The sequence below is a fragment of the Schistosoma haematobium genome, chromosome 1 (assembly GCF_000699445.3).
Source record: "Schistosoma haematobium chromosome 1, whole genome shotgun sequence".
NCBI lineage: Eukaryota > Metazoa > Platyhelminthes > Trematoda > Strigeidida > Schistosomatidae > Schistosoma > Schistosoma haematobium.
In genome coordinates this window covers 89,517,625-89,543,635 of record NC_067196.1, presented here as the reverse complement: position 1 = coordinate 89,543,635, position 26,011 = coordinate 89,517,625, and the positions used below count along the sequence as shown (strand labels likewise).

At 33.4% G+C, this 26,011-nt stretch overlaps 1 protein-coding gene across 1 annotated transcript; it reads right to left on the bottom strand.

Moving 5' to 3' along the window:
- Positions 1 to 564: 564 nt before the first annotated feature.
- MS3_00002420 (uncharacterized protein) lies at positions 565 to 22,195 on the bottom strand. The gene is made up of 12 exons (XM_051210003.1): positions 21,735 to 22,195; positions 21,488 to 21,676; positions 21,376 to 21,450; positions 21,216 to 21,311; positions 20,733 to 20,828; positions 9,259 to 14,121; positions 8,299 to 8,377; positions 8,077 to 8,265; positions 6,989 to 7,063; positions 6,844 to 6,939; positions 6,418 to 6,513; positions 565 to 998 (listed from the first exon to the last, which is right to left on the bottom strand). The coding sequence occupies exons 7-12, from the start codon at positions 8,365 to 8,367 to the stop codon at positions 846 to 848; spliced, it is 678 nt and encodes a 225-aa protein (XP_051075489.1). The 5' UTR covers positions 8,368 to 8,377; positions 9,259 to 14,121; positions 20,733 to 20,828; positions 21,216 to 21,311; positions 21,376 to 21,450; positions 21,488 to 21,676; positions 21,735 to 22,195; the 3' UTR covers positions 565 to 845.
- Between the last annotated feature and the right edge of the window lie 3,816 nt (positions 22,196 to 26,011).

Genomic DNA, 26,011 nt, shown 5'->3' with positions numbered 1-26,011 from the left:
TGGTAATCGGTGTTCAGGCATACGTAACACGTGGCCCAACCATCTCAGTCGATGAAGATTCACAACCTCATCAACTGATTTACTATCATTACCCAATACCCTGCGTCTAACCTCACTATTACTTACCCGGTGATCCCAGCAGATGTGAGCAATATTTCTAAAATATTTGTGATTAAATACTAGTAGCTTACGAGTATTTTCTACTCTGAATGGCCATGTTTCGCTGTCGTAAATTAAAACAGAACGGACTGCTGCACAGTATACTCGTCCCCTAATTGATAGACGGAGATGTTGCCTTCGCCGTCGGTGACGTAAGTTGGCGAAAGTCAAACGAGCTTTTCGAATCCGTGCTGAGATTTCATCAGATACCAACCCATTAGGGCTGAGGTAGGATCTTGAGAAACTACTGTTCTAGTCAGTATAGCTCAATTTGTTTCATCACAATAGGGAAGCTCAACCATCACATCATGATTGGAACAACAATCGTTGGTTTCCTATCCACACTGATCATATCAATTCATATAAAATGAAAGTTATCATTCACAATTAATAAGATTCATACAATTAATTCAAACAATTATTTATTCATAACACAGAAAACAGTAAGGAGAAAAACAAATCAGCAACAACAACAACAACATTCAATAGTCTTTAATAGAATGAATTAATCAATCAATCAATGAATAATCAATAAATCATTCAAATCAATGAATTACATAAATCAATCAATAAATTGATCATAGTAACAATGAAATATCCTTTTGATCAACAATAGCATGTTGATTTATTTTATTGATTTATTGATTTTTTTTTTCGAAAAAAAAATTTTAAAAAAAAAAACATAATTATGTACATAAATTTTTTGTATCCATAGTTCTATTAAGCATTAAAATGGAAATAATTAAATAAACCCCTTGTATAATTGAAAATATAAAACATAATGAAATGAATACAATTGTATATTGTTGTATATAATCAGTTAATATATGAACACAACCCTGTTAAGTAAAAGTTGTTTTTTTTTATAAAAAGAAGAAAAGAAAAAGAAAAAGAAAAGAAATATATGAGATCAATCAAAAGTTTAGATAAATTATGTCATAAAGGAAACATGATTAGGGATTATAAAACGGATACCTATAAATATTCTGGTACGGATGAGAGTGGAGAGAGTTATCTCTCTCTCTCTCTAGCTCTCTCTCGAAATGCCTTCACATGGACACGTGTATACAATTACTGACATGGAAGTTCTACTCACGACCTTCTCGTGGTGGGGGTAGGTGTTTACGAAATTCAGAAGATGAAAAATGAATGTCCGACACCTTAACACGGAGAGTTCACCTAGAGGAGTTAGAAAACCCTGATTCTAAATCAATGCTCTACATGGGTTCCAGGATCCTGGAGGAACAAATGACATATGAACCAATTATTAGCCACTGGTTACCATGAGACTGCATCTCCTTACGTTGCTTCACTGCCTTATGAGTCAGACCTTTAGATTAAAGGCTTTGGGTGTAGCCCCCCTACGAAAACCACCTGCTTCGGTTTGGGAACCCAGGCAATATTCAAGCTCTCACACAAATCGAATGAGTTATGTGCCGTATATTTATTTGGTGCCTCCTTGTACCAATGTTTATGGGAAATAAATAAATGAACAATTCTGATGGAGTTTTGTTCGCTGAGATAGATGGTTTGGTTGTGGACCGACATCATCAGTACAAAATTCAGGTACAAGTGAAGCGTTCGAATTTCTTCACATAAGTTTGGCAGCTTGTCCTCTATACTTCGATGTTGATTGGTTCTTGTTGATCTTAAACCAATCATTGTTTACTTTATTTCGGTTGTATCTTTCATTATTTTGATTTTTGTTCCTATATTTGTCCATAATTTTCCTTATGGTCAATAAATTGAATCGATTTCAATATGCTTGTTGATTGTTGATTGACCTGAGTGTCAAGCTTCTAAAAATTCCTTGGTGTTTTTGAAGTTACATCTATCCAAAATTTCCACAGTTGTCCATGTGTTGATGATGTCGTTCAGAAAAACTATGAAAGCTCCACAACCAAACCATCTAGTTCAGAGAAAAAAACTCTATCAAAATCATCCACCTGACCTACAAATCTCCACTATCTCAAAATTACAATTCTGTTTTAAGTAAAAGGTTGAAAAAAAGAGCAGAAAAAATAAGATACTCTTAATTTAAATAATAACTAGAATATCATTGGAAACTAAGGAATTACTGGTTAGCTATTTCATTGTAGTGTGGAACTTCTATCTAAGATCAAGTTTTACTTTAAACTATAAAGTCTTCACAAATGATCCTATACTAAACGACAAACTGAATATATTCAAATCTGAACTTGATAAGTGATGTTCTTGATGTAATGGTGACTCAGTGTGTTGATCAGACTCAATGGAAAATGTTAATAACAATTAAGATATATTTTATTTGAATAACTAACAGTAATCTGAATTCATACTAGGACGAAACGGCCGTCCAGTGCTTCAAGGTTTTCCATGGTGGTCTAGCTTCAATTGACTCATGATTTCAATCAAAAACTTAACAATCTCCACAACACCTAAACTGGTCATTTCATTAACGTTCATTCATGATTAAGCAGGTTTATAGTGGAGTTTTAGTCAGTAATTTTATGACAAAACTAAGAATAACAAACATTACATTTTACAGTATAGTGTGTTGAATAATTGCAGACAACTTTGAAAATTATAAACAGAGATGGATAGTGTCTAGTAGTGGAATCCATGAAGCACGTTCCGTTCTATTTGAGACTTGTCAGCTAGATGTAACTTCATCTCAAAGTTGTTATTCACTCTGGGACTCGAACCCAGTACTGAGTGAAGTTATAACTTTATAACTTATCTAAGTAACAATAAGATAAACATCTAGCCTGAATTTAATTTGATCATTTTGTATAAAATATGATTATCCAATTAATCAAACATTTACATATAAACTTCACATCTTACCACGGATACAGAAGGCTCGACTAGCTTTTGCCAACTTGTGTCATTTATGGCGTGGGCGAGATATCCGTCTATCAACCAAAGGATGAGTTTACTATGCAGCAGTTCGTTTTGTCCTACTTTATGGCTGTGAAACATGACCGGTAAGAGTAGAGGACATTCGTGGGTTACTAGTATTTGATCATAGGTGTCTTCGAAACATTACTCGGATATCCTGGGACCATCGAGTGATTAGTGCAGTTGTTAGGAAACGGGTACTAGGTAAGTATGGCAAATTAAGTGATGAAGTGGTGAAACTTAATCAGTTGAGATGGCTGGGACACGTGTTACGTATGCCCAAACACCGACTGCCTCGACGTGCGATGTTTTATGGTGTAGGAGTAGGTTGGAAGAAAGCTAGGGGCGGCCAGGCCAAAACATGGCACAAATCCATGAAGTCACTGACAAGTGGACTGAGTGAGCCATGTTGGTAGGTGTAGATTACCTGGTTGGGGACTGAGAGATGATAGCAACTGATCATTAGAGACCTTGAATGACATGGCTCAAAATCGTTTGCAATGGCGCAAATGCATCTTTGTGTTCTTCCAAATTCTAATCTTCTGGATTCTTCACGTCCCTTATTCTCTTTCCAAATTTATTTCACTGGGTTATATTCCTTGAATAACATCTTCAAACCCTAATGTTTCCGATTATTGCTTATACTTTTACTATCTCTATCACTACAGGATTTGAATCGACAACTGCATCTCTGTGCTAATGTGGTATGGCAACTCGAACTGATGTACGTACGTACGAAGTTCTACGTTGTTACTGACTGACTGACTGATTAACTGTATTGATTATTATATGAGTATCAGCCAAAAACATTACATTGGATGAATAGAAGGAAGTCCTTCAACTTAGATGTAATAAACATATTACACAAGGTGACCTCTCAAAATGTAATCACCAGTATATTTAAACATATAAACGAAAAAAAAGTCAACTAGCCAAGAAGATTTCATGAAATCATACAAGTCTATGATGTTTTTCAGTCGACAGAAAATGTATCTATCAAATGTCTGAAGGTGTATTTGTATTTTCAACTTGATCTGGCTGTTAGGGTTTCTTATGGCCTTATGACATAAAGGTTATTTCATTATATCCTAGTTCTTCAATTCTACCACTTATTACATTACATAACTATTAATTACAATGAGACTATCATTTATGGACGAATCAATCAAACATAAGATATCGATAGAACAATGAGAAGATGGAGTTGATCTGAAAAATGTGATGCATTGGTGCGTTATTGTTCGAAATGTAACGCACCAACACATCACATTTTCCAGATCAACTCCATCTTCTCATTGTTCTATCGAAATTTATGAAAGGGACTAATTACTTTAGATATAAGATAACAGGTCTGAGGTTTCGGCGTGAATTACATCCATCCATTTGGCTAAACAATGTTTCGACATTTTAACTGATGTCAGGTCGTGATGAAAACCATAAATTTAATTCCTAACCATAACTATCAATTGTAAATCATTATTTTAATTTGTCACACTGGTTTATAACCCTCATTTAGTTTTCGTTAGTAGGTGTACATTCTCAAGATCACTTTGGCATCGCTGAAAGGTCGTCCATAAATTATAGTCTCAACTTGATTGCTTCACTTTTCAAATAACTGAACTTGACACATATTATTCATGGTTATAATCAATGTTTACTTAACTATCTTATTATCTAACTAAGTAAACTCACTTACGTGGTTGTTTGACTTTATGTTAACTGATTTTCCAGCACATTCTTTGTCATGTGATATTTATCTGAAACATCTTAATCAATCTTCTTTTTTAACTTTGTTACTTTACATCACATTCTAGCTTGAACAACTGTTGAAAGGCAGAAAATACTGAACAACGGTACTAGTTTAGTGTGAGACTCTTTATTAGTGCAACCAAGATCCAACAGCTTCAGACCTCTCAGTAAGAGCTTGATCTTTAGATCACTATTCTGGGATTAAATGATGTACATTTTTAACATCAATAAAATTACCATATCATGCGACCTTACATGGTTAATATCTACTAGTTATAGCTTCTTATTAGAACTTAGGGAATCATCTTCTACTGTTAGCTTCTGTTAAACTAGTAATAAACTTTTAGTTAAGTAGATTGTAGAATTTGGATCTTTGTTATGTAAATTACTAAAATTTTCTGCATTAAATTCTAATCAGCTTCATTTTATAAGGTGTAATGAGGACTGCTTTCAAATCTGAAATATAATAGTTTGGTACATCTGATGAGGATTAAAAGTGATTTAATAAATAAAAATGGGAAGTGGCTAGCAGTAGAATTCAGGGCGCTCGTTTTTTCCTATTTAGGACTTTAGCTAGCTGTGTCTGCATTCGAGTTGTTAAGCACTCCGGAAATCGAACCCAGTATCGTTCACTTCAAACGTTATTGAATTTTCTACTTAGCTAGTGATAGCCATTTGCTTGAGCAATGGGGTGAAGTTTAACTTGACTTGATATTATTTACTTGGATCTTCCGATTGATATTTAGGACTGTAATTGATCAGTCTCTTATTGCCATATGTGCATATTATGCGGATTGCCTCGATATTTCCTTAATTTACAAGCATTATAAGCAAAGATGGATAATGTCCAGTAGTAGAATCCAGTTTGACGCGCTTTTCGTCCTATTTAGGACTGGTCGGCTAGATGTACCTGCATCACAAAGTTGATATTCACTCCAGGACTAGAACCCAGTACCGTTCTATTCAAACGCCAACTTTCAAACAAACAATACGAATTGTATTAAAACTTCACCCCATCGCACAAGCACGTAGCTAACAGGACTCAGTAGCTAAGTGGATAACGTGATGGCGTTTGAAGTGAACGATACTGGGTTCGAGTCCCAGGGTGAACACCAACTCTGAGATACAGCTACATCCAGCTGACGAGCCTCATACAGGACGAAACGCGCATCCTGGATTAGACTGTTAACCACCATCTATCTTTGTTTATAATACTTGTCAATTAAGTCAATACGCTCAGTATGCACATATGCCAATAAGATACTGGTCGATTGTAGTCCTAAATATCAATGAGAAGATTCAAGTAAAACAATACCATATGAATTTGATTTCAATAGTTGATATCATGAATCAATTAAAGCTAGACCATCATGGGAAACCTGGAAGTACCGTTTCGTCCTATTGTGTGACTTTACATCCGTGCCTCATGGAATTCCCACCCAGGACTTATCAGTCTCGCAGGCGAGCTCTTAAACACTAGACCACTGAACTGGCATTCAACGGTGTTAATGTCTAACTTTAACTAATCCACAAAATTCATCAGTTTAGGAAAAATCCTAGAATACAATGAAATTGTATAACATATATATCAGTTTAATTTATTAAGAAATAATCCATATATTGACTTACTCTTGCATAAACTAAATAACCGATGATACAAGAGAATGGTATATTCAAACCCAATTTTCTATAATCCAAATAAGATTCAGCTCCACAACATTTAAACTATCAACAACAACAACAAAAGTAAGAAGAAGAAAAAAACATGATCAAAATGAATGTCATATACAAGTTAGACATTAACACCATTGGATGCCAGCTCAGTGGTCTAGTGGTTAAGTGCTCGCACGCGAGACCAGTAAGTCCTGGGTTCGAATCTCGCAGGGGGCGAGGTGGTGGATGCGCACTGCTGAGGAGTCCCACCATAGGACGAAACGGCTGTCCAGTGCTTCCAGGTTTTCCATGGTGGTCTAGCTTCAACTGACTCATGATCTTAATCATTGAAACAAAAAACATTTCAATAATGTAAATAAAAAAGATGAAATTTGTCATTACTTCACTTTGTAAATGATCCATTTCCATTTCATATTGAGGTTTTTCATAATAGAATTTCACAGTATCTAATAATGCACTATGAGTAGTTGTATAGAACTATAGAAATGAAAGAATACATATTATATTGAATTCTAATGAAACTAACTTGATCATACATTACAGCTGATGTTGTTGCTATACCAATTTCAATAAGTGTAACAATACACAAACTAATTATGTGCTAAATAAAATAAAAGAAAAAGACAACTTAATTTGATATGAATACAGCTTTTAATACATTGTATAGAAATTGTCAAGGATGAATGGTTAAGTTTATTGAAGGTTTGATTATTTGTAAATTTAACCTCACCCCTCGTTCCCTTATGTGTACAAAAACAATTTGTTGTAACCTTGACTTTACCTAAGTAACCCTCAAGTCATTCTATGGCCTTGGATAATGCGATAATTTCTTATTCTTTTTATACGATATAAGAAAAAAATGTTTCTTTCCACTTTGTCACCTTTCATTTAATTGACCTTTATTAACTTTCATATAAAATGATCTGGTAAGTATATGTGCGACCAGATTATTCGAAATATATAGCGTAAATATATCACATTTTTTTATTGAGATCATGAACCGATTGATGTTAGACCACCGTTAGAAACCAGGAAGTACGGGACGGCCCTTTCCTCCTATAGTGGGACTCCACAGCAGTGAGCATACACGATCCCACTAGCGGGATTCAAACCCACGGCCTTCAGTCTTATGAGCGAACGCTTAACCTAATGGATCACTGAGCCGGCATTCAATGCTGTTAGTGTCTAACATCAACCAATCCACGAAATTGCGCGATCATCTTCCATTGTACTGAGGTAGATACCTGTCTCTACCCGACACGGATTAGCTCCACTGGTCATGACTTCTCACTAGAACTCCGAGAATTCCCTCACGAAGCTAGTCACTAGTGAGTACATGTTAATTATCAGTATAGGGGTTGTGGAGATTATTAAGTTTTTGATTGAGGACGAAATGGCCATCCAATGCTTCCATGTTTCCAACGGTTGTTTAACATCAATCGATTCATGATCTCAATCAACAAATTAATGATCTTCATAAACCCTATTCTGACATCACATTTATTCAGATCAACTCCCTCTTCTCATTGTTCTATCAAAAATTTTTTAAATGGAACTAATTGCTTTAGAAAATTTAATACCAAATAAAAAGAAGAATCATTGAATAATACATACCATTAAAGCAATTGAATTCATTGGTTTCCATAATCCAATATATCCAATTAATGCAGCTATCAAACCGAAACATCCAGTAAATAGAATAGTTGGAATGATAGCTGATATTGGTGTATTTAAAATGGTTGTATATTTTGATAAAGTATTTTGTGTTATTATACCTAATATAAGTAGTATAATGTTAAATATCTTTTTTTTGGTGAGTAGAATTATACTACTTACAACAAATAAAGTATTTAATGTAATAAATATTTTCTGCCAAAATTCTCTTGATAATGAAACACACATCATTTTCTTAATTCTAAAAAAGAAGGAAAAAGAAAAAGAAAAGAAATTTAATCACTGGGTTATTATAAAATGAAGTTTTAATGTAAAACATGGTTGTAGTGAAAAAAAAACACCATTATACTGAATCCAAATGTCAATCAAATAGATTATTGCATCGATGGGTATAACAACTTCGACAATCAATTTACCCTTACTGTTGAGAAATTGTATAAAAATCTGTTTTTACATAGATCAAATATGTCGTCAGTTAGTGTAGAATACAATTAATATTTATATAGATAAATATTACCTACTTACTTACTTACGTCTGTTACTCCTCGTGAAGGAGCATAGGCCGCTCACCAGCATTCTCCATCCAACACTGTCCTGGGCAATCCTTTCTAGCTCCTTCCAGTTCCTATTCATCCTTTCCATATCTGCTTTTATTTCCCGACGTAATGTGTTCTTTGGCCTTCCTCTTTTCCACTTCCCTTCAGGATTCCAAGTTAGGGCTTGTCTCGTGATGCAGTTTGACAATTTGCGTAGTGTATGTCCTATGCATTCCCATCGTCTTTCCTAATTTCCAATTCAGTTGGAAGCTGGTTTGTTCTCTCCCACAGCAGGCTGTTACTGATGGTATCCGGCCAATGGATGTTGAGTATCTTGCGTAGACAGTTATTTATAAATACTAGTACCTTCTTGATGATGGTTGTAGTAGTTCTCTAAGTTTCAGCTCAGTAGGAATGCTGTCCTTGCTTTGCTAATCCTCACGTTTACGTCTGCATCTGAACCTCCTTGTTCATCGATTATGCTTCCCAGGTATAGATAAATATATCTGAGTTTTAATGAAATCAGTAATATCATCATCATCATCATCATCCAAAGCATCATCATCATCATCAAATATGTGCTTACCATGTATAATTGTAATTTGTTGTAGACGTAAGAAATATTGGTTTCTGCCTTTTATGTAGCACTTATACGTGTTGTTATTTCAAAATCGATATTAATGATGATTGATTGTTGAGAAAGACCCAAACAGGAATGAGAAACGTTACATAAACACACACCCATTTAAATGTGATTCTTTTAGATAATGATGTAATGATCCATGTATTCATGTTTAGGTAGAGTATGGAAATGGAAAGAAGTTGTTTTAAACATAATAATATTGTAATCGATATCAAATATTTATTTTTTGTACTTGAGTTTTTCAATAGTTCTGTTTTATATTAATTAAAGTAATTGTAACGAAAATTACTGAAATGTGTATTTACTTACTTACTTATTTATTTACTCTTGTTACCACTCGTGGAGAAACATAGGCCGACCACCACAATTCTCCAACCAATTCTGTCTCCTATTCTTTTTTTATAGCTGTTCTCAAATACAATTCATTCTTTTGATACCTGCCTCCAATTCTCGACTCAATCTATTCTTAGATTTACCTCTTTTCCTCTGGCCTTCAGATTTCCAAGTTAACGATTATCTCGTGTTGCAGTTTGATGATTTCTTCAATGTGTGTTCTATCTACCTCCAATGCCTTTTCTCGATTTCCTGTTCAGTTGTCAATTTGTTTATTGTGTGCTATAGTAGGTTGTTGTTAATTATATCCGGTCAACGGATGTTGAGTATTTTGCGTAAAGAATTGTTTATGAATAGTTGTACATGTTTGATGATGATTGTGGTAGTTCTACATGTTTCAGCTCCATACGGTAGAACTATCTTGACGTTCGTATTGAAAATCGTTATGCTGCGCGGTGTCTGAGACCTGATACTGATGCCTAAATTGCTATGTGCTCACCACCCAAACTGATTGTTTGAGCAAGAGGACGAGAGTGGAATAAAAATTCTTCTGGGCTACCAAACAATATGTATAAATACTCATGTACGTATATACATATCTATCCCTTAGAAAATGAATCCATTTCCTAGAAAATGATATACATTTGTCCTTCAGGTCATTCCTAATTATCTTGGCTTACACCATGAGGCATCATAACACTTCTCTCAACTCAGAGGATAGAATTTAAATGGTTGAATTGGTTTAGTCTGGTTAACATTTCTGTTTTATTTCCAAGATTGTTTTCTACCAGGATGGGTTTGTCGACCCTATTTCTAACTCTCTCCTTTATCGAGGTATGGAAGCGACAGTTTCTGTATTAACATGGAATATAAAATTCGATCAAAATTCAACATACATCAATCATTTAGTGAATAGTTAAGAAAGTTGATTATACTTATCTTACAGTTAGGAACTATGGATTACTGGAAAGTTATTTTGTTTTATCATATAGAGTGTTAGACTGATGTCACGGATAACAGAAGATAATATTCACATGATATTCGAAAGTCATAAAAAATAAAACTGTAATCACGTGGATACTAAGTTAAATGGTCTAAAGGTACCTCTGTGGTGTGGGTTACTTATATCCACATAAGTAGTATAAAACGGTGATCAGGCATAGAATGTATTTCAGTAGAAGATCAATAAGGAAAGAACGGAAACGGAATGCAGTTGGTATGATTGTCCCGACTTGTGTTCTTGTTGACTACACATATGTCACCTTAATGATAGCTTATTCGGTTAGCCTGGAATTTGGTTGGTTGTTTGTAGGTGTCATTACCAAGGTTTGATTTGATAATTTCGAATAAATTGAGCATTGGGTTGATTGTTATAAATAAAAATTATATATTTGTAATATCCCGATGAGTAGAGAAATTAGATTTCCTGACGTTTCGTGACTTAGTGTAAATCACTTCTTCAGAGAATAAATAACCAAATTAAAATTAATCCAAATTTAAATAGTACAAAGGAGCAAGGCAAGAATAATATTTGATCAATCAAAAAACAGGTACCTGTTTATCTCTACATAAGTGAGTATACATTCATTATGGTGACGATTATTGTAAACTAACTTCTTTTGTATAATTGAAATGATCTAAAACTAATCAAAGAATATATTTTCATTAATCATTATATCCCTTTATAATCCCATTATACTATACTTGAGTCATGATACTTGTATTGTATTTTATTGTATTGTATTTGACATGAATCGATTATTTGAGGTAATGAACACTTGAACAATAGTTATATTTCTTAAGTTATTTTGAGTGAACACAACACAGTCAAATGATCAATGAGTGAATGTTATGTCCTGATGAATAAGCAGCCAAACTCCAGTTTTCTGAAGTTTGCTGAATCCGTTGCTATCAGACTCCAAAAACTCGATATATGTGTTCAAAAAGAGATAGTTATTAATCTTTCCTCACCTGGTGACAAATATTCTTTCGCTGCATCAATTGAGCTCTACTCATTATATTCCTATCAATGTTTACTCATTATTTAATCACTTGTTCTTAGCCGTTTGAACTGCTGTCACAATCAATGTTGAAGAATGCTCTTTTACATAAGATATATATATTTACAATATTCAGTCTATTCAATTTATTTATACCCTTGTTATACTATACTAATATGTCTTCAATATAACTTCCAACCAAACTCTTTTATTTAAGTCATTTAAACCCTGTTTTTTGATTGATCAAATATTATTCTTGCCTTGCTCCTTTGTACTATTTAAATTTGGATTAATTTTAATTTGGTTATTTATTCTCTGAAGAAGTGACTTAAACTAAGTCACGAAACGTCAGAAAATCCAATTTTCTACTCATTGGGATATTAGAAATATATTATTTTTATTTATTGGTTTGTTGTTGTTCATAGCTATGTAATTGTTGTTTGTTTGTTTGTTTGTTTTGAATGTTTTCTGTTTTCACCTGTTCTGTCACACTACAATGATCAATAGGAATCGGTTAATTTTAACTCTACTTGAAAGGAAATGTGTAATTATTCTATGTGAACATTTACCTACAAAGATTTATATTCGTATAATTAATTGAAGTATGGCATAATAATGAAAAATGTATTAAGTAATGTACTAAGATGGATAGTCGCTAGCAGTGGAACCCAAGATGGGCGTTTCGTCTTATTTGGCTCTGATTAGCTGGATGCACCTGCATCTCAGTGTTGATGTTCACTCTGGGACTCAAATAGAGTACCATCCTTTTAAAACCCTGTCGCGTTATCCACTCAGCTACTAAGTCTCAGAGTGAACATCAATTCTGAGAAGCACACACATCCAAATGACGATTCCCACATAGGACGAAACGTGAGTACTGAATTCCACTGCTGGCCATTATCCATCTTTTCTTAGAGTGCTTGTGAATTAAGACAATATCGAGTCAATGCACGCAGTATGCACATATGACAATAAGAGATTGATCAATTACAATCCTAAACATCAATGGAAAGATTCAAGCAAACAATATCAAGTAAATTTAAACTTCACCACATTGCACAAGCAAATGGTTGTCAGGATTCACTAGCTATGTGGATAACGCAATGGCGTTTAGAGCAAACGGTAATGAGTTCTAGTTTTGAAGTGAACATCAACTCTGAGATGCAGGTACATCCAGCTGACCAGTCCTAAATAGGATGAGACGCACGTCCTGAATTCCACTGCTAGCCACTACCCATCTTTTCTTAGAATGCGGCGAGACTATAATTTATAGACGAATCAATCAGATATAAGATAGCGAGTCACGAATTTCGGCGCGAAATTCATCCATACATTTGGCTAAATAGAGTTTTGACATTATAGCTGATGTCAGTTCGTGATGAAAACCCTAAATCTAATTTTAACCCTAACCATTAACTGTAAGTAAAAATTCTAACTGCTTTATAACACTCATTTAGTCCTAATCAGTAAGTGTTCATCGTCACTCAAATGTCGTCCATAAATTATAGTCTCACCTAGAATGCTTGTGAATTAAGACAATATCAAGTCAATACATATAATATCCATATATACCAATAAATGACTGTTCAATTACAGTCTTAAAACATCAATAAAAAGATTCAAATAATACAACAATACCAACCGAATATTAAACAATATGTTGATATTCACTTGTATCTTCCCATTGAGGTTTAAGACTGCAATTGATCAGTCTGTTATTGGCATATGTGCATACTGTGCGTATGCCTCGATATTACCTTAATTCACAAACTATTTGTAAGCTATTTGATGGATAGTGGCTAGCAGTGGAATCCAGTTTGACTCGCTTTTCGTCCTATTTAGGACTCGTCAGCTGAATATACCTGCATCTCAGAGAGTGGATGTTCACTCTGCGTTAAGTGAAGTGTTATGTTGATATTCCTACTATTCAAGATTCATATTCTTTGAGCAATTCATTTAAGTATACAGTTGTTTACATATTATGTAATAGAAACAAGTAACCAAAAAAAGAACAATGTTTGTTTTATTCTTATCATTAATTCTGTTGATTACATAATAATGATAATAATAGTAATAATGGCCCAAAAATAATAAACAACGGTATCTATGCAATACAGATTGTCAAATGTGATATATGACATTACTTTAATCAATAATGATTCAATTTGTATTGATGACATGATTGTTTATGATTATTGTTGTTGTATTAAGTAAACAATTTAAAAAGGAATGAAAAGAAAAGAGAAGAAAACAATTGGAGTTTATCATCTTCATTATCCTACTCCATTGGGAGTAATAGGCATAAGTAAGTAAATAAGATTTATGGTGATGCATTTTTTGCAGTCAATGAATTTTTAAATAAACAAATAGAGATAATCACATAAATAGCTTTAATAATACCAAATACAAAGCACATAGTAATTAATGCAACGATATAATGTTGGGCATAATCACTGAATGCTTCTACACAACCCTGATTATATTACACACAAAAAAAAAGAAAAAAAAAAGGAAAGTGATGAATTATACAATTGTAAATCAATTTTGTAATGTTAAGCAAGTTTAGATTATGTTATCATTTAGAGGTGATACAAATAGTGTCATATTGAAACGAAGATGTAAATGAGCTAACAACTGAATATTTTATACAGCCCAACTGTGTCATTATTGAAATGACATAGTTTATGTTTCACTAAAAGCCCAAACAGCACAAAAGTGTTTGTGTCTATCAATTTACATGTATATGTGGTAACATGTACATTGGGGAGGAGCAATAGTGATTTGCAATTAAGGATGGGTGAATACATACCAAAATGGCTACAAAAACAAATGAATTTCAATGGTCAAATAAGATCATAGGATAGACAAACATCATCCTCCATTGCGAAACATTTGATTGAGACTGGTCAGAAACTTGACATAATGTTAGCATTTGTAGTGTTGTACAAAAGCCTTCAAGGACGTATACTAAGGTTCATTGAAGCTTTCACTATACAGAAACCGAAACCCCCTTTATGCATTCAAATACAATTTTTCCTTAACCTTAACACCTCCCCTGGTAATACTGATCTATTATCCAGAGTGGTTATCACATTATTTTTCATCTTCGTTACGGCTTACCTTTAACCTAACTAGTTGACCTTTTAATTTTCATATAAAAATGTCTTAACAAGTACATCATATGTGATCAGATTATTCAAAATGTATGGCGTCTTCTCATTGCATTATCTAAATTTCTCAAAGGGACTAATTATCAGAAGGGGTTTGTGGAGATTTTAGAAATTTCACAGATTGAAATCATGAGTCAGTTGAAGCTAGATTACCATGGAAAACCTGAGAGCACTGAACGGCCGTTTCGTCCTATTGTGGGACTCCTCAAGATGCATATCCTGGAGTTCTAGTGAGAAGCAGTGACCAGTGCACTTCAACCGGATCAGTTGTGAGACAGTAACTCACTGAAGACAATAGTGAATATGTGACTCAATTTCGTGGATTGGTTGAAGTTAGGCATTAGCACCGTTAGACGGTGATTCGATGGTCTAGTGGTTAGGCGCTCGCGCGCGAGACTGATATATTCTGAGTTCAAATCCGACGAGGCGGGACCGTGGGTGCGTACTACCGATGAGTCCTACAATAGGACGAAATGGCCGTTCAGTGCTTCCAGGTTTTCCGTGATGGTCCAGCTCCAATTTACCCATGATCTCAACTGATGAATTTACTACAATTTCCACAAAACCCCTTCTTATACTAATTCCTATTAAGTTTCATTACTTGGTAATATTATGTGGTTTGTATACAAGTCTTCAATGTATGAGTTATGAGTTAAGTGAAGTGTTAAAATCAAACTGTGGATATTCATTTGAACTTAACAGTTTAGAAATTTCTATATAGTATTTAAATAAATATTAAGTGAGTTGGGGAATGTTGCGCGGTAAAGTAGTAAACTTTAGCATCGGTTTAAAGGTTAGAAAATGGTTCAATTTGTGTCATTTGTAGATGCTCTGTTACGTATAAATTCAGTGAAATAAATCAGTTAGATATTGTGTATGGAAATTAGCCCCTGAATGTCGTGGTACGGCCGAGGGTGGGGAAAGTCAGCTCTCCCTCTCGAAATGCTCTCACATGGCCACGCGTATACAGCCACTGCCAGCGAAGTTCTACTCACTGCCTTTTTCACGGCATTACTGTTGTTTACGAGATTGGGTGGATGAAAAGCGATGAAAAGAGCTTTAACCCGGTTGATGGATATGGAGGATCTACCTAGGAGAGTTGAAAAACCCTGATTTCAAACCAATGCTCCACATGGGCTCCAGGACCCTGGAGGCACAAATGGCATATGAACCAATTATTGGCCACCAATTACCATGAGACTGCATCTCCTTACGTTGCTCCACTGCTTTGTTGGTCAGACCTTTAGATTGAAGGCTCTGGGTGTGGGCACTCTACGAAAACCACCTGTTTCGGTTCGGGAAGCCAGGCAATATCCAAGCTCTCACACAAATCGAATGATTTATGTGGCGTATGTGTATTTTGTGCCTCCTTTTACCAATATTTATGTGTTCAACTAAATAATAATAAAGGTATGGCAGGCGAATTATTACGTTTTGTTAACTTAAACCATAAAAGCAATAATAGTTTTGTTACCAATAGTGATAATAATAATAATAATAGTCTTGTGATTTAAATATTTAATGAGTGACATATGAGAGATCTCATAACAGGCAATTCATGTGGATTGTGAAAGATTTCTAATACTAATAAATGTTTACAAGAAATGATTTTTATGCATTTAGTTACCGGATTATGAATAGAAAGTCGTTTCTATCTAATTTAACTTAATTGATAAACCGAAATCAATAGAATCTTTCATTAAATATTTGATCGACTTCAAGAGATTCTCCTGGAGTTCTAGTGAGAAGTTGTTACCAGTGGAGTTCAACCAGGTCTGTTGTGAGATAGGAACTCACTGAAGACAATGGTGTACGGTGGCGCAACTTTGTCGTATTATTTCTCTCACTCTATCTGATCCATAGTTATTTTTGATCATGGATCTTAACAATTTCATTTAACATATATGTAGATTCAAGTTAGTATTCCATGTAAGTCATATTAACATGAACAACTGTATTCTATTTTGTTTGACAATCCTACAGTTCATATGTTTTCACGGCGAGACTCTAATTTATGGACGACCTCTTAAGGAATCTTAAGTGACCCTGAGAAATATTAACCAATCAGCAGACAGTCAGCATAGAGTAAAAATATTTTATACAAAACCAAGGAAATAAAGTGGATTCACTTCTTATACGTGGTTCAAAAACTTGTCAAGGTTAAAAAAAGGTTCAGAGGTTCTAAGATCGTAATGCATGCAGTATAGGAAATCATCTATACGGCTACAGAATAGTCGGTATCTGGAGTCATGATAAAGTTTCAAAAACTGTTTCAGCCTCGACCACATAGTTTCAATATTGTCTGTGTGCACTCCGGTTGTTGAGTGCACAAAATGCTACTTGTGGATAACGACACGATGCATATAACCAAGCCCATGTAGGAGTGTGTACGCACTCCAAACACCCGTATATATTGTAGTACCTGGCTGCAGCCAGTGTTACGGGTGCCTTTATTATCCAGTTCACAATAATTGTCGTAATTTGCCTTATTAGGAATTATATATGCGGTTTTTATCACGGACTGACATCACCTACAATGCCAGAAATTTATTTAGCCAAATTGATGGAAGGCTTTCAGCTTAAAATTCGAGACCTCTTATCTTATACCTGAGTGATTCGTCCACAAATTATAGTCTTTCCGCTCAATTGTCACGTTTTGTACAAAATTCCTTGTGAACCGATCGTACGTTAGCATTAAGCAGAGAAGTTAGCGCCGTGACCTTGAAACCTCTTACACACTTCTGATTGGCTTGTCCATAAATTAGAGTCTCGCCGTTTTCACTTTAAACGATACACGTTAACCTTAACTTGACCAATTTTTAGATCATTCATTTAGATATATTGAATTGTTGAGTCTGAAAAGAATTGATCCTAAAGAATATTCTTCATTCAATATATTAATCTTTTAATATGATGGAGATCTTTGAATGATTTCAAATGTCATTTGTGTATAGTTTCTATAACATTTCTTAATCTGATTATCTCTACATAAGTGAGTATACATTCATTATGGTGACGATTATTGTAAACTAACTGACTAACTATTGAATAGATTATAACTTCTTTTGTATAATTGAAATGATCTAAAACTAATCAAAGAATATATTTTCATTAATCATTATATCCCTTTATAATCCCATTATACTATACTTGAGTCATGATACTTGTATTGTATTTTATTGTATTGTATTTGACATGAATCGATTATTTGAGGTAATGAACACTTGAACAATAGTTATATTTCTTAAGTTATTTTGAGTGAACACAACACAGTCAAATGATCAATGAGTGAATGTTATGTCCTGATGAATAAGCAGCCAAACTCCAGTTTTCTGAAGTTTGCTGAATCCGTTGCTATCAGACTCCAAGAACTTGATTTATGTGTTCAAAAAGAGATAGTTATTAATCTTTCCTTACCTTGGTGACAAATATTCTTTCGCTGCATCAATTGAGCTCTACTCATTATATTCCTATCAATGTTTACTCATTATTTAATCACTTGTTCGTAACCGTTTGAACTGTTGTCACAAAAGGGCGGCCTGCTTGAGCATCTGGGCTACCTGTTCCTGCCATCTAGATATTTCAACAAGTTATCTATTTTTTGTTTGTTTTAATATATCATTATGCCTATTAATCGCATAAACTATTCTGCTACGTTTCTCAAAAGTGTACAAAAAACTCAATAAGAGACAATGTGGTTGCTGGCAATGTACAACGAAAAGAATGTACATTATTCAGATGTTCATTCAGTGAAACTGTTAACATCTAACTGGCGATCACTCAATATTTATCGCCATGACCGACCACGAAGTAAGAAACGGAAACTTGTTGAAATACTTGGTGCTGAGAATTCTATATTGTACCAAAAATATAATATTGAATAAAGCTTATAATAATAATAATGTTGAATGTTCTTCTACATAAGATATATATATTTACAATATTCAGTCTATTCAATTTATTTATGCCCTTGTTATACTATACGAATATGTCTTCAATATAACTTCCAACCAAACCCTTTTACTTAAGTCATTTAAATCCATTATGTAATTATGATTCTTAAATATCACAGGTTGTAAACAGCTGATGAGAACCAGACGAAATAAATGGTATCTGTTGGAATCTATTTCTGAACTAATACCATACATTTTTATTTATTGTATAATTAGGTAACTAAACTACTCATATCCGTGTTCCTCTTATCATAAGCTTTATTATGATCTATGAACTATTATTATACGATTTACCATTCTTGACTTATACCCAGTCTATCAATTACTACCTCCCACATTCACAGCCACTTTTAGATAGGACTTGTACAAATGTTAATTTCTATTTTATGGTGTGATGTGGTCTGTTTGGTTGGTATAAAAACCTAGTATGTTTGGAATAAATTATTCATATCGCAGAGGCTGAGACTGGTGTTCTGGAATTAACAGGCAGGGCTAGACAGGAAGATGTGAGGACCGATAAGCACTATAAACTGCTCGTACAGGTTTTATGTATCATTGGTTCAGTTGATAATTCACTGTTCTCTAATCGGCTGTATCATTACGTTATAGATTAATAAAGCACAAGGCCACAAGTTATAACAATAAAATTAAGATTTTTCTTAATCTTATATTGAACAGGAAAGATAGTATATACAAGAAGTACTATTTTGTAGGTTAGAATTTTGTTGTTAACTAATCGTATAAGGATAATGATATGACCAATAGGACTAGATAATAACTAACCGTCGGATTGTATAGAAATATGCAATGTTAATTAAAAATAGAATAGCTATCTAACATTTGATTTGTCATACAATACTTCAATAGCTGGTAACATATCGCAAAATTTTTAAGACAACAATCATTCACTTAGAACTGTATAATACTTAAGACAGCCTGTTTGAATATCTGGGCTACCTGTTCTTGCCATCTAGATATTTCAACAGATTATTTTTTTTTGTTTTTGTTTTAGCACATCATTATGTCTACTAATCTCATAATCTATTCAGGTGCGTTTCTGAAAAAGTGTACAATCTTTCGTTGTACAAGTTACAAAAGAGCCCAATTCATAGACATCGTGGTTTCCGGAAATACGCATTGAAAAGAGTATACATTATTCAGATGTTGAATAACTGGACTGCTAACTTATAACTGGAGACCATTCAATATGTTATTGTGAGAATCGATTAAGCAATACGAAACGGAAACTTATTGAAATACTTTGTTTGAATAGTTGAGATCATGAGTCGATTAAAGCTAGACCACCATGGAAAATCTGAAAACATTGGACAGTCGTTTCATTCTATTATGGGACTCCTCAACAGTGTGTATCCACAACCGCGCCTCGCGGGATTCCAACCCACGACTTATTAGCCTCACGCACAAGCGCTTAACCACTATACCACTGATAATTCTATATTGTATCAGAAATATAATACTGAGTAAAGCAACTAATAATAATAATAATAATATACATAATGTATTTAGCTTGAATGAATATTGAGAACTGTATGTAAATGATCACAGAAAACAGGATAGATCATAATACAAAATGAGAAGTATCATGGAAACAAACTGTTTACCGAAGAACACGAGTTCAGAGATAATGCTCTCAGTAACATAGTTGTACTACGTAACAATGACAATTTGTAAAGGATCACTTCCTAATTGTCATTCTATTCTGATAACAATGAACAAATATAAACTGTTTATATTCATTTTATCTAATATGAATCTGTTATATCGACTAAATTAGTTGATTACGTAACATCTATAATAATGAAACTCTAATGAATTCTTTTCGGCGGCCTATGTTCCATTGGGAGTAACAGACGTAAGTAAGTAAGTAATGAATTCTTTATCAAAATCATCATTATACTTTAGATATATAAATCATTAATCATAAATAATTTATAACTTACTCTTGCATAAACTAATGTACCAATAAAACAAGAGAATGGTACAGTTTTATTTGTTTTTACATAATCCAAATATGATGTAGCTCCACAACATCTATACTATTAAAAGTAAATGAAATGTAAATATATTTATGTAATATTATTAAAACCAAATAATAGAGTTTTGTTCTCTGAACTCGATAGTTTGGTCGTGCAGCATTCATTGTTCTTCTTCTGAATGACATTATCATCAGCATAAACTTTAGGTAGAAGCGAAGTGTTCGAATTTCTCCACATATAGTTTACAGCTTCTCCTGTACAACTTGATGTTGACTGATTGTTGTTGACCTTAAAACCTATCACTGTTCACTCCTTTGATATTTCTCAGAAGAATGATAAAAACTTCATGACCAAACCATCCAGTTCAAAGAATAAACCTCCATTAAAATCATCCACCTGAGTTATAAATCTTCTTGATCATACCAAATATTTACATAAATAACTTACGTTTCTTTGTAATTTATCCATTTCTACTTGACAATAAGGATTTGAATAAAATTGTTTCACAGCTTGTAGTACTGAATGATTAGCGGCTGTTTGAAACTATTTAACAACAACAATAACAACAACAAATATAATCAAATCATTTCATAATATATTAACTAACTTTTTCTCCCGTAGTAGCTGTCGCTGTTGCTATGGCAATCTCAATAATCACTGCAAGACATAAACATGCAATATGCTATTACATAAGTAATCAATATAAATTTGTTATTTACTAGTATGACAATGAATTTTTTCGGTTTCCATAATCCAATATAACCAATCGTTGTACCAATTAAAATAAGGCATCCTATAAATATTGCTATTGGAATGATAGGTGGTATGATTCCAGTTAAAATTGTACCGAATCTATTCAATGTTTCTAATCCTTTAATACCCAATGCAAGTAGTACAATACCAAATATCTTGATTAAAAAAGTTAATAAACATGATCATAGTGATGAGAATAGATGATTTACTTACAACAAAACAACTATTTAATACAATAAATAATTTTGTCCAAAATTGTTGGGGTAGTGACAAATTCATACTGGTTGACAACAACAAGATGATTTCGAATCGAATTGAAGGCAGCAACTGATTTCTGTAAAACAAAACTAAGATTCAAGTTTTCTAAGGTTTAGTTGTTTAGAAACAAAAAAATGTGCAAAATACCTGTTGTAACACATTAATAAACTGTATGTGTTACATTGTATGTTCAATGATAATTCATATACATTTGATGTATTTGTTTTGAAATTGTAAGTTGTCAAATCATGGCGAAGGATTTTGTTGTTGTTGTTGTTGTTGAGTCAGACTAATATGTGATCTTATTCATTTGTACACATGCAATGTAATTATATTGTGGATGTGTTGATGTAGAGATGTCAGTTAGACATATTTGTAATGTTATACCAGTTATGCTTGGATTGAGTACATCCATATATTTCACTTATTATGTATGATACAATGAAGTGTATTGGTATATACATTCTTGTAATTAGTTAATATAATATTAACAAATCAGATAAGGGAATAATTAATGAAGTGTAATGCCTAATCATAATATGATTGAAATTATATGGATTGAGATCCCGCGAGCGGGATTGTGGATGCGCACTGCTGACGAGTCCTAAAATAGAACGAAACGGCCGCCCAGTGCTTCCACATTTTCCATGGTGGTCTAACATCAATCGGTTCATGATCTTAATAAAAAAACTTAACAATCTTCACAATCTCTAAACTGAAATTATACTGTTAACTTTTAATTCAGTAGTATGTAAGTAAATTGAAGAAGTGCTTGCAACATTCTTAAGAATAATGCACTTAGTATTGTTTTACTTGAAATATCCTATTGATGTTTAAGACTGTAGTTAATCAGTCTCTTATTAGTATATATGCATACTGTGTGTATTGTTTCGATATCGCCTTAATTTACAAGCATTATAGTAGCTAAGGTAATGGGTTCGAGTCCCAGAGTGAACATCAACTCTGAGATGCAGGTATATCCAGGTGACAAGTGCCAAATAGAACGAAACGCGTCTCAAACTGGATTCCACTGCTAGCCACTATCCATTTTGCTTATAATTCTTATGAACAGTTATTATTGTTTGGATTATCAAAGTGATGCAAATGTGATAAATGACTGAAGAATATTTATTGATTTCATAGTGTAAAAATCTTTGTTCGGTTAAACTTTATATATGTTAATTACATAATTACGCCTGTGACTCTTTTTAGACATGCAGAGGGCGCTCACTAGCACTCTCTATCTGACCTTGTCATGAGCAAACCTTTCCAGCTCTTTCCAGTTGTTATTCATCCTTTTCATATCTGCTTCTATTTCGCGACGTGATGTGTTCTTTGGCCTTCCTCTTTTCTGTTTCTCTTCAAGATTCCAAGTTAGTGCTTGTCTCGTGATGCTGTTTGATGATTTCCACAGTTTTTTTCTTATCCACTTCTAAAATCTTTTCCTAATTTCCTTTCCAGTTGGATACTGGTTTGTCCTCTCCCAAAATGGGGTGCTGCACATGGTATCCGACCAATGGATATTGAGTATATTGCGTAAGCAAGTATTTTTAAATACATGTACCTTTTTCATAATGGTTGTGGTAGTTCTTCAAGTTTTAGATCTGTACAATGGGACTGTCTTGACGTACAAATCTTCTATTAAAACAGAATTTACTATAATGAACAATGACATATAACTCCTTGAGTTAAAATGGTTACTATGATATAATTCATTATTTGTACAATGCATTCATTCTATGGAAGGAAGTGAACAAAAAACTCTGTTAAATCATTTTTAACTAAACATGAATCTCATAGAAACATAAACAGTCTGATAAGTGTGAAAATTCACCTTCTTCATACATATAAACGTGAAAGCAACATTATGGTATAAATTCAATCAGAAAAGATTTCACTGAATCATTTCATATATTATCAGTAATTATGATATATGTGAATTTTTGGCAAAACTAGTGAATAGTGTATCAACCTACTGATAAAATGAAACTCTAAACCATAACATTTGGACGATGAAATCGATCCAATTATAAATTGTGCTATTCGAGAAATATATACAACGAATGGGATAAAATTTTGAGTGTATAGAATATCAATGATATTTCATGTTTTTAAGATAGTCAGTAGGAATTTATGTTTGACTACAGTGTTTTATCTTAGTTGGAATTGTAAAACGTTACTTATTTACTTACTTACTTACTTACTTACTTACTTACTTACTTACTTACTTACTTACGCCTGTTACTCCTAATAAAGAATGGGCCACCGAACACCATTCTCCAACCCACTCTGTTCTGTGCCTTCCTTTCTAGTTCTTTTCAATTGCTGTTCATTCTTCTTATGTCTATATCCATCAATCGGCGTAATGTGTTCTTTGATCTACCTCTCATCCTTTGGCCTTCACGATTCCATGTGAGGGGTTGCTTTGTGGTGCAGTTCGGTGCTTTCTTCCATTTGTGTTCTATTCACTTCCAGCTCTTCTTCCTGATTTCTTTTTCTGCTGAAATGTGGTTTGTTCTCTCCCACAGTAGGTTGTTGTTGATAATGTCTGGCCAACGGATCCGAATTATTTTGACTAGATAACTGTTAATAAACACTTATGCCTTCTGGATGATGGTTGTGGTAGTTCTCCAAGATTCCGCCTCATATAGTAGAAGTGTGTTGATATCGGTATTGAAAATTCTGACTTTGATGTTGGAATTATCAAACGTAATATACTTAAACATTTAAAGAAATTGATGCTCTACATGTTATTTGAAATATGAATCAGTGATTGCTTTGAAATAAATAAAATTGTCAATCACAATGTATCTGAGTATGAAAAAATCATTTAATCTCTCTGTTGATCATTATGACAATGTGTAAAGTGGGTGAATTAATCTAGACAAGTAGAAATTTACAAGCTATATACATATATGCTTTGTATTTGTTGTGAGTAGTATGAACAATGTTTATTAAAAAATAGGAGTAATTGATGAATAACTTACTGGACGATGATGTTTATCAACGTATTCATGAAGATTAATTGTTTCTTTTCAGATTTGAGATAAAGAATAATCCAGATGGTCAAGTAGTCAGCTTCAATGATGCCGAATACAAAGGATAGATATATTATTGTTGTCATTATGTAGTCTTGTACATATTGACAGATTACCTTAGAACAACCGTGAGAAGAAGAGGAAAGGTTATATACAGTTTAAAGGGTATATGAGATTGATAGAAATAATAAATTTTTTTGTGGAACATATCATTTAAAAGTCCGTTGAACTCTGATTGTGATAAAATGTCGAAGACAGATTTATATGTAAGGAATTCTTAGTAATTCCATGGTGTACTGTTAGGCTTTTCCCTTGTTTTGAAAGTTACATTTCTATCAGTTTACTTGTTCTACTGAGGTGTATGATATGCGGTATTCTGTTTAACGTCGGTTAGCTTGATAAGGTTTATTACTTTACCACTCTCTTTTGTATATTTTCTACAGTTACCTGCTAATCAAGAAGTTTTTACTTGGTAGTTACTGATAATGTAGTGCTTTTTGTTCGTATAAATAATTTAAATACAAAAAACTATCTACCAAGCTAAATTTCAATTATGGATTTGCTAAGAATATGGATGCTGACCATATTAATCCTGATATGAAGTAGCTCCCTTTATTGTGTAATTATTCATTCTGTCAAATGGAACATATAAAGATATTTTAGACTGAAGAAAAAAAAGGAAGTTCATGTATATCATGTTAATTATAGGTGTTAAAAACATGAAAGTGTAGGGGTTAGTGTTATGGACAAATCAATCTATTCATTCTTCCTAAACCACATTTCTACCCTGTCTATTATTCACTTATTAACCTTGACTGTTTCTATGTAAGCGCATAAATGTGCATTTCTTATCTTACTTATCTCATGTCTATAACTTCTTTTTGTCGGACTATAAATATCGATTCACGCTTGGTTAAATTGAGTTGGCTCACTCACCTTCTCGATTACGCGTCATTTAATTTCGCTACTCTTTCCAACCAATGATTGTACAAAGTATTCATATTCAAACTACATTCTTGTATTTGACTTATTTAATTCCGTTATTCACCAATGCGATGTAAGTCGATGATTATATACGAAGATTAGCGATATATATATGTATATATTTCGTTACCAAGCAGCAAATGATCAACCTGAATTCAGATCTCCAGGTCACTAAACAAAGGAAATTACTCAGTTTGTTAGTTATCAGTA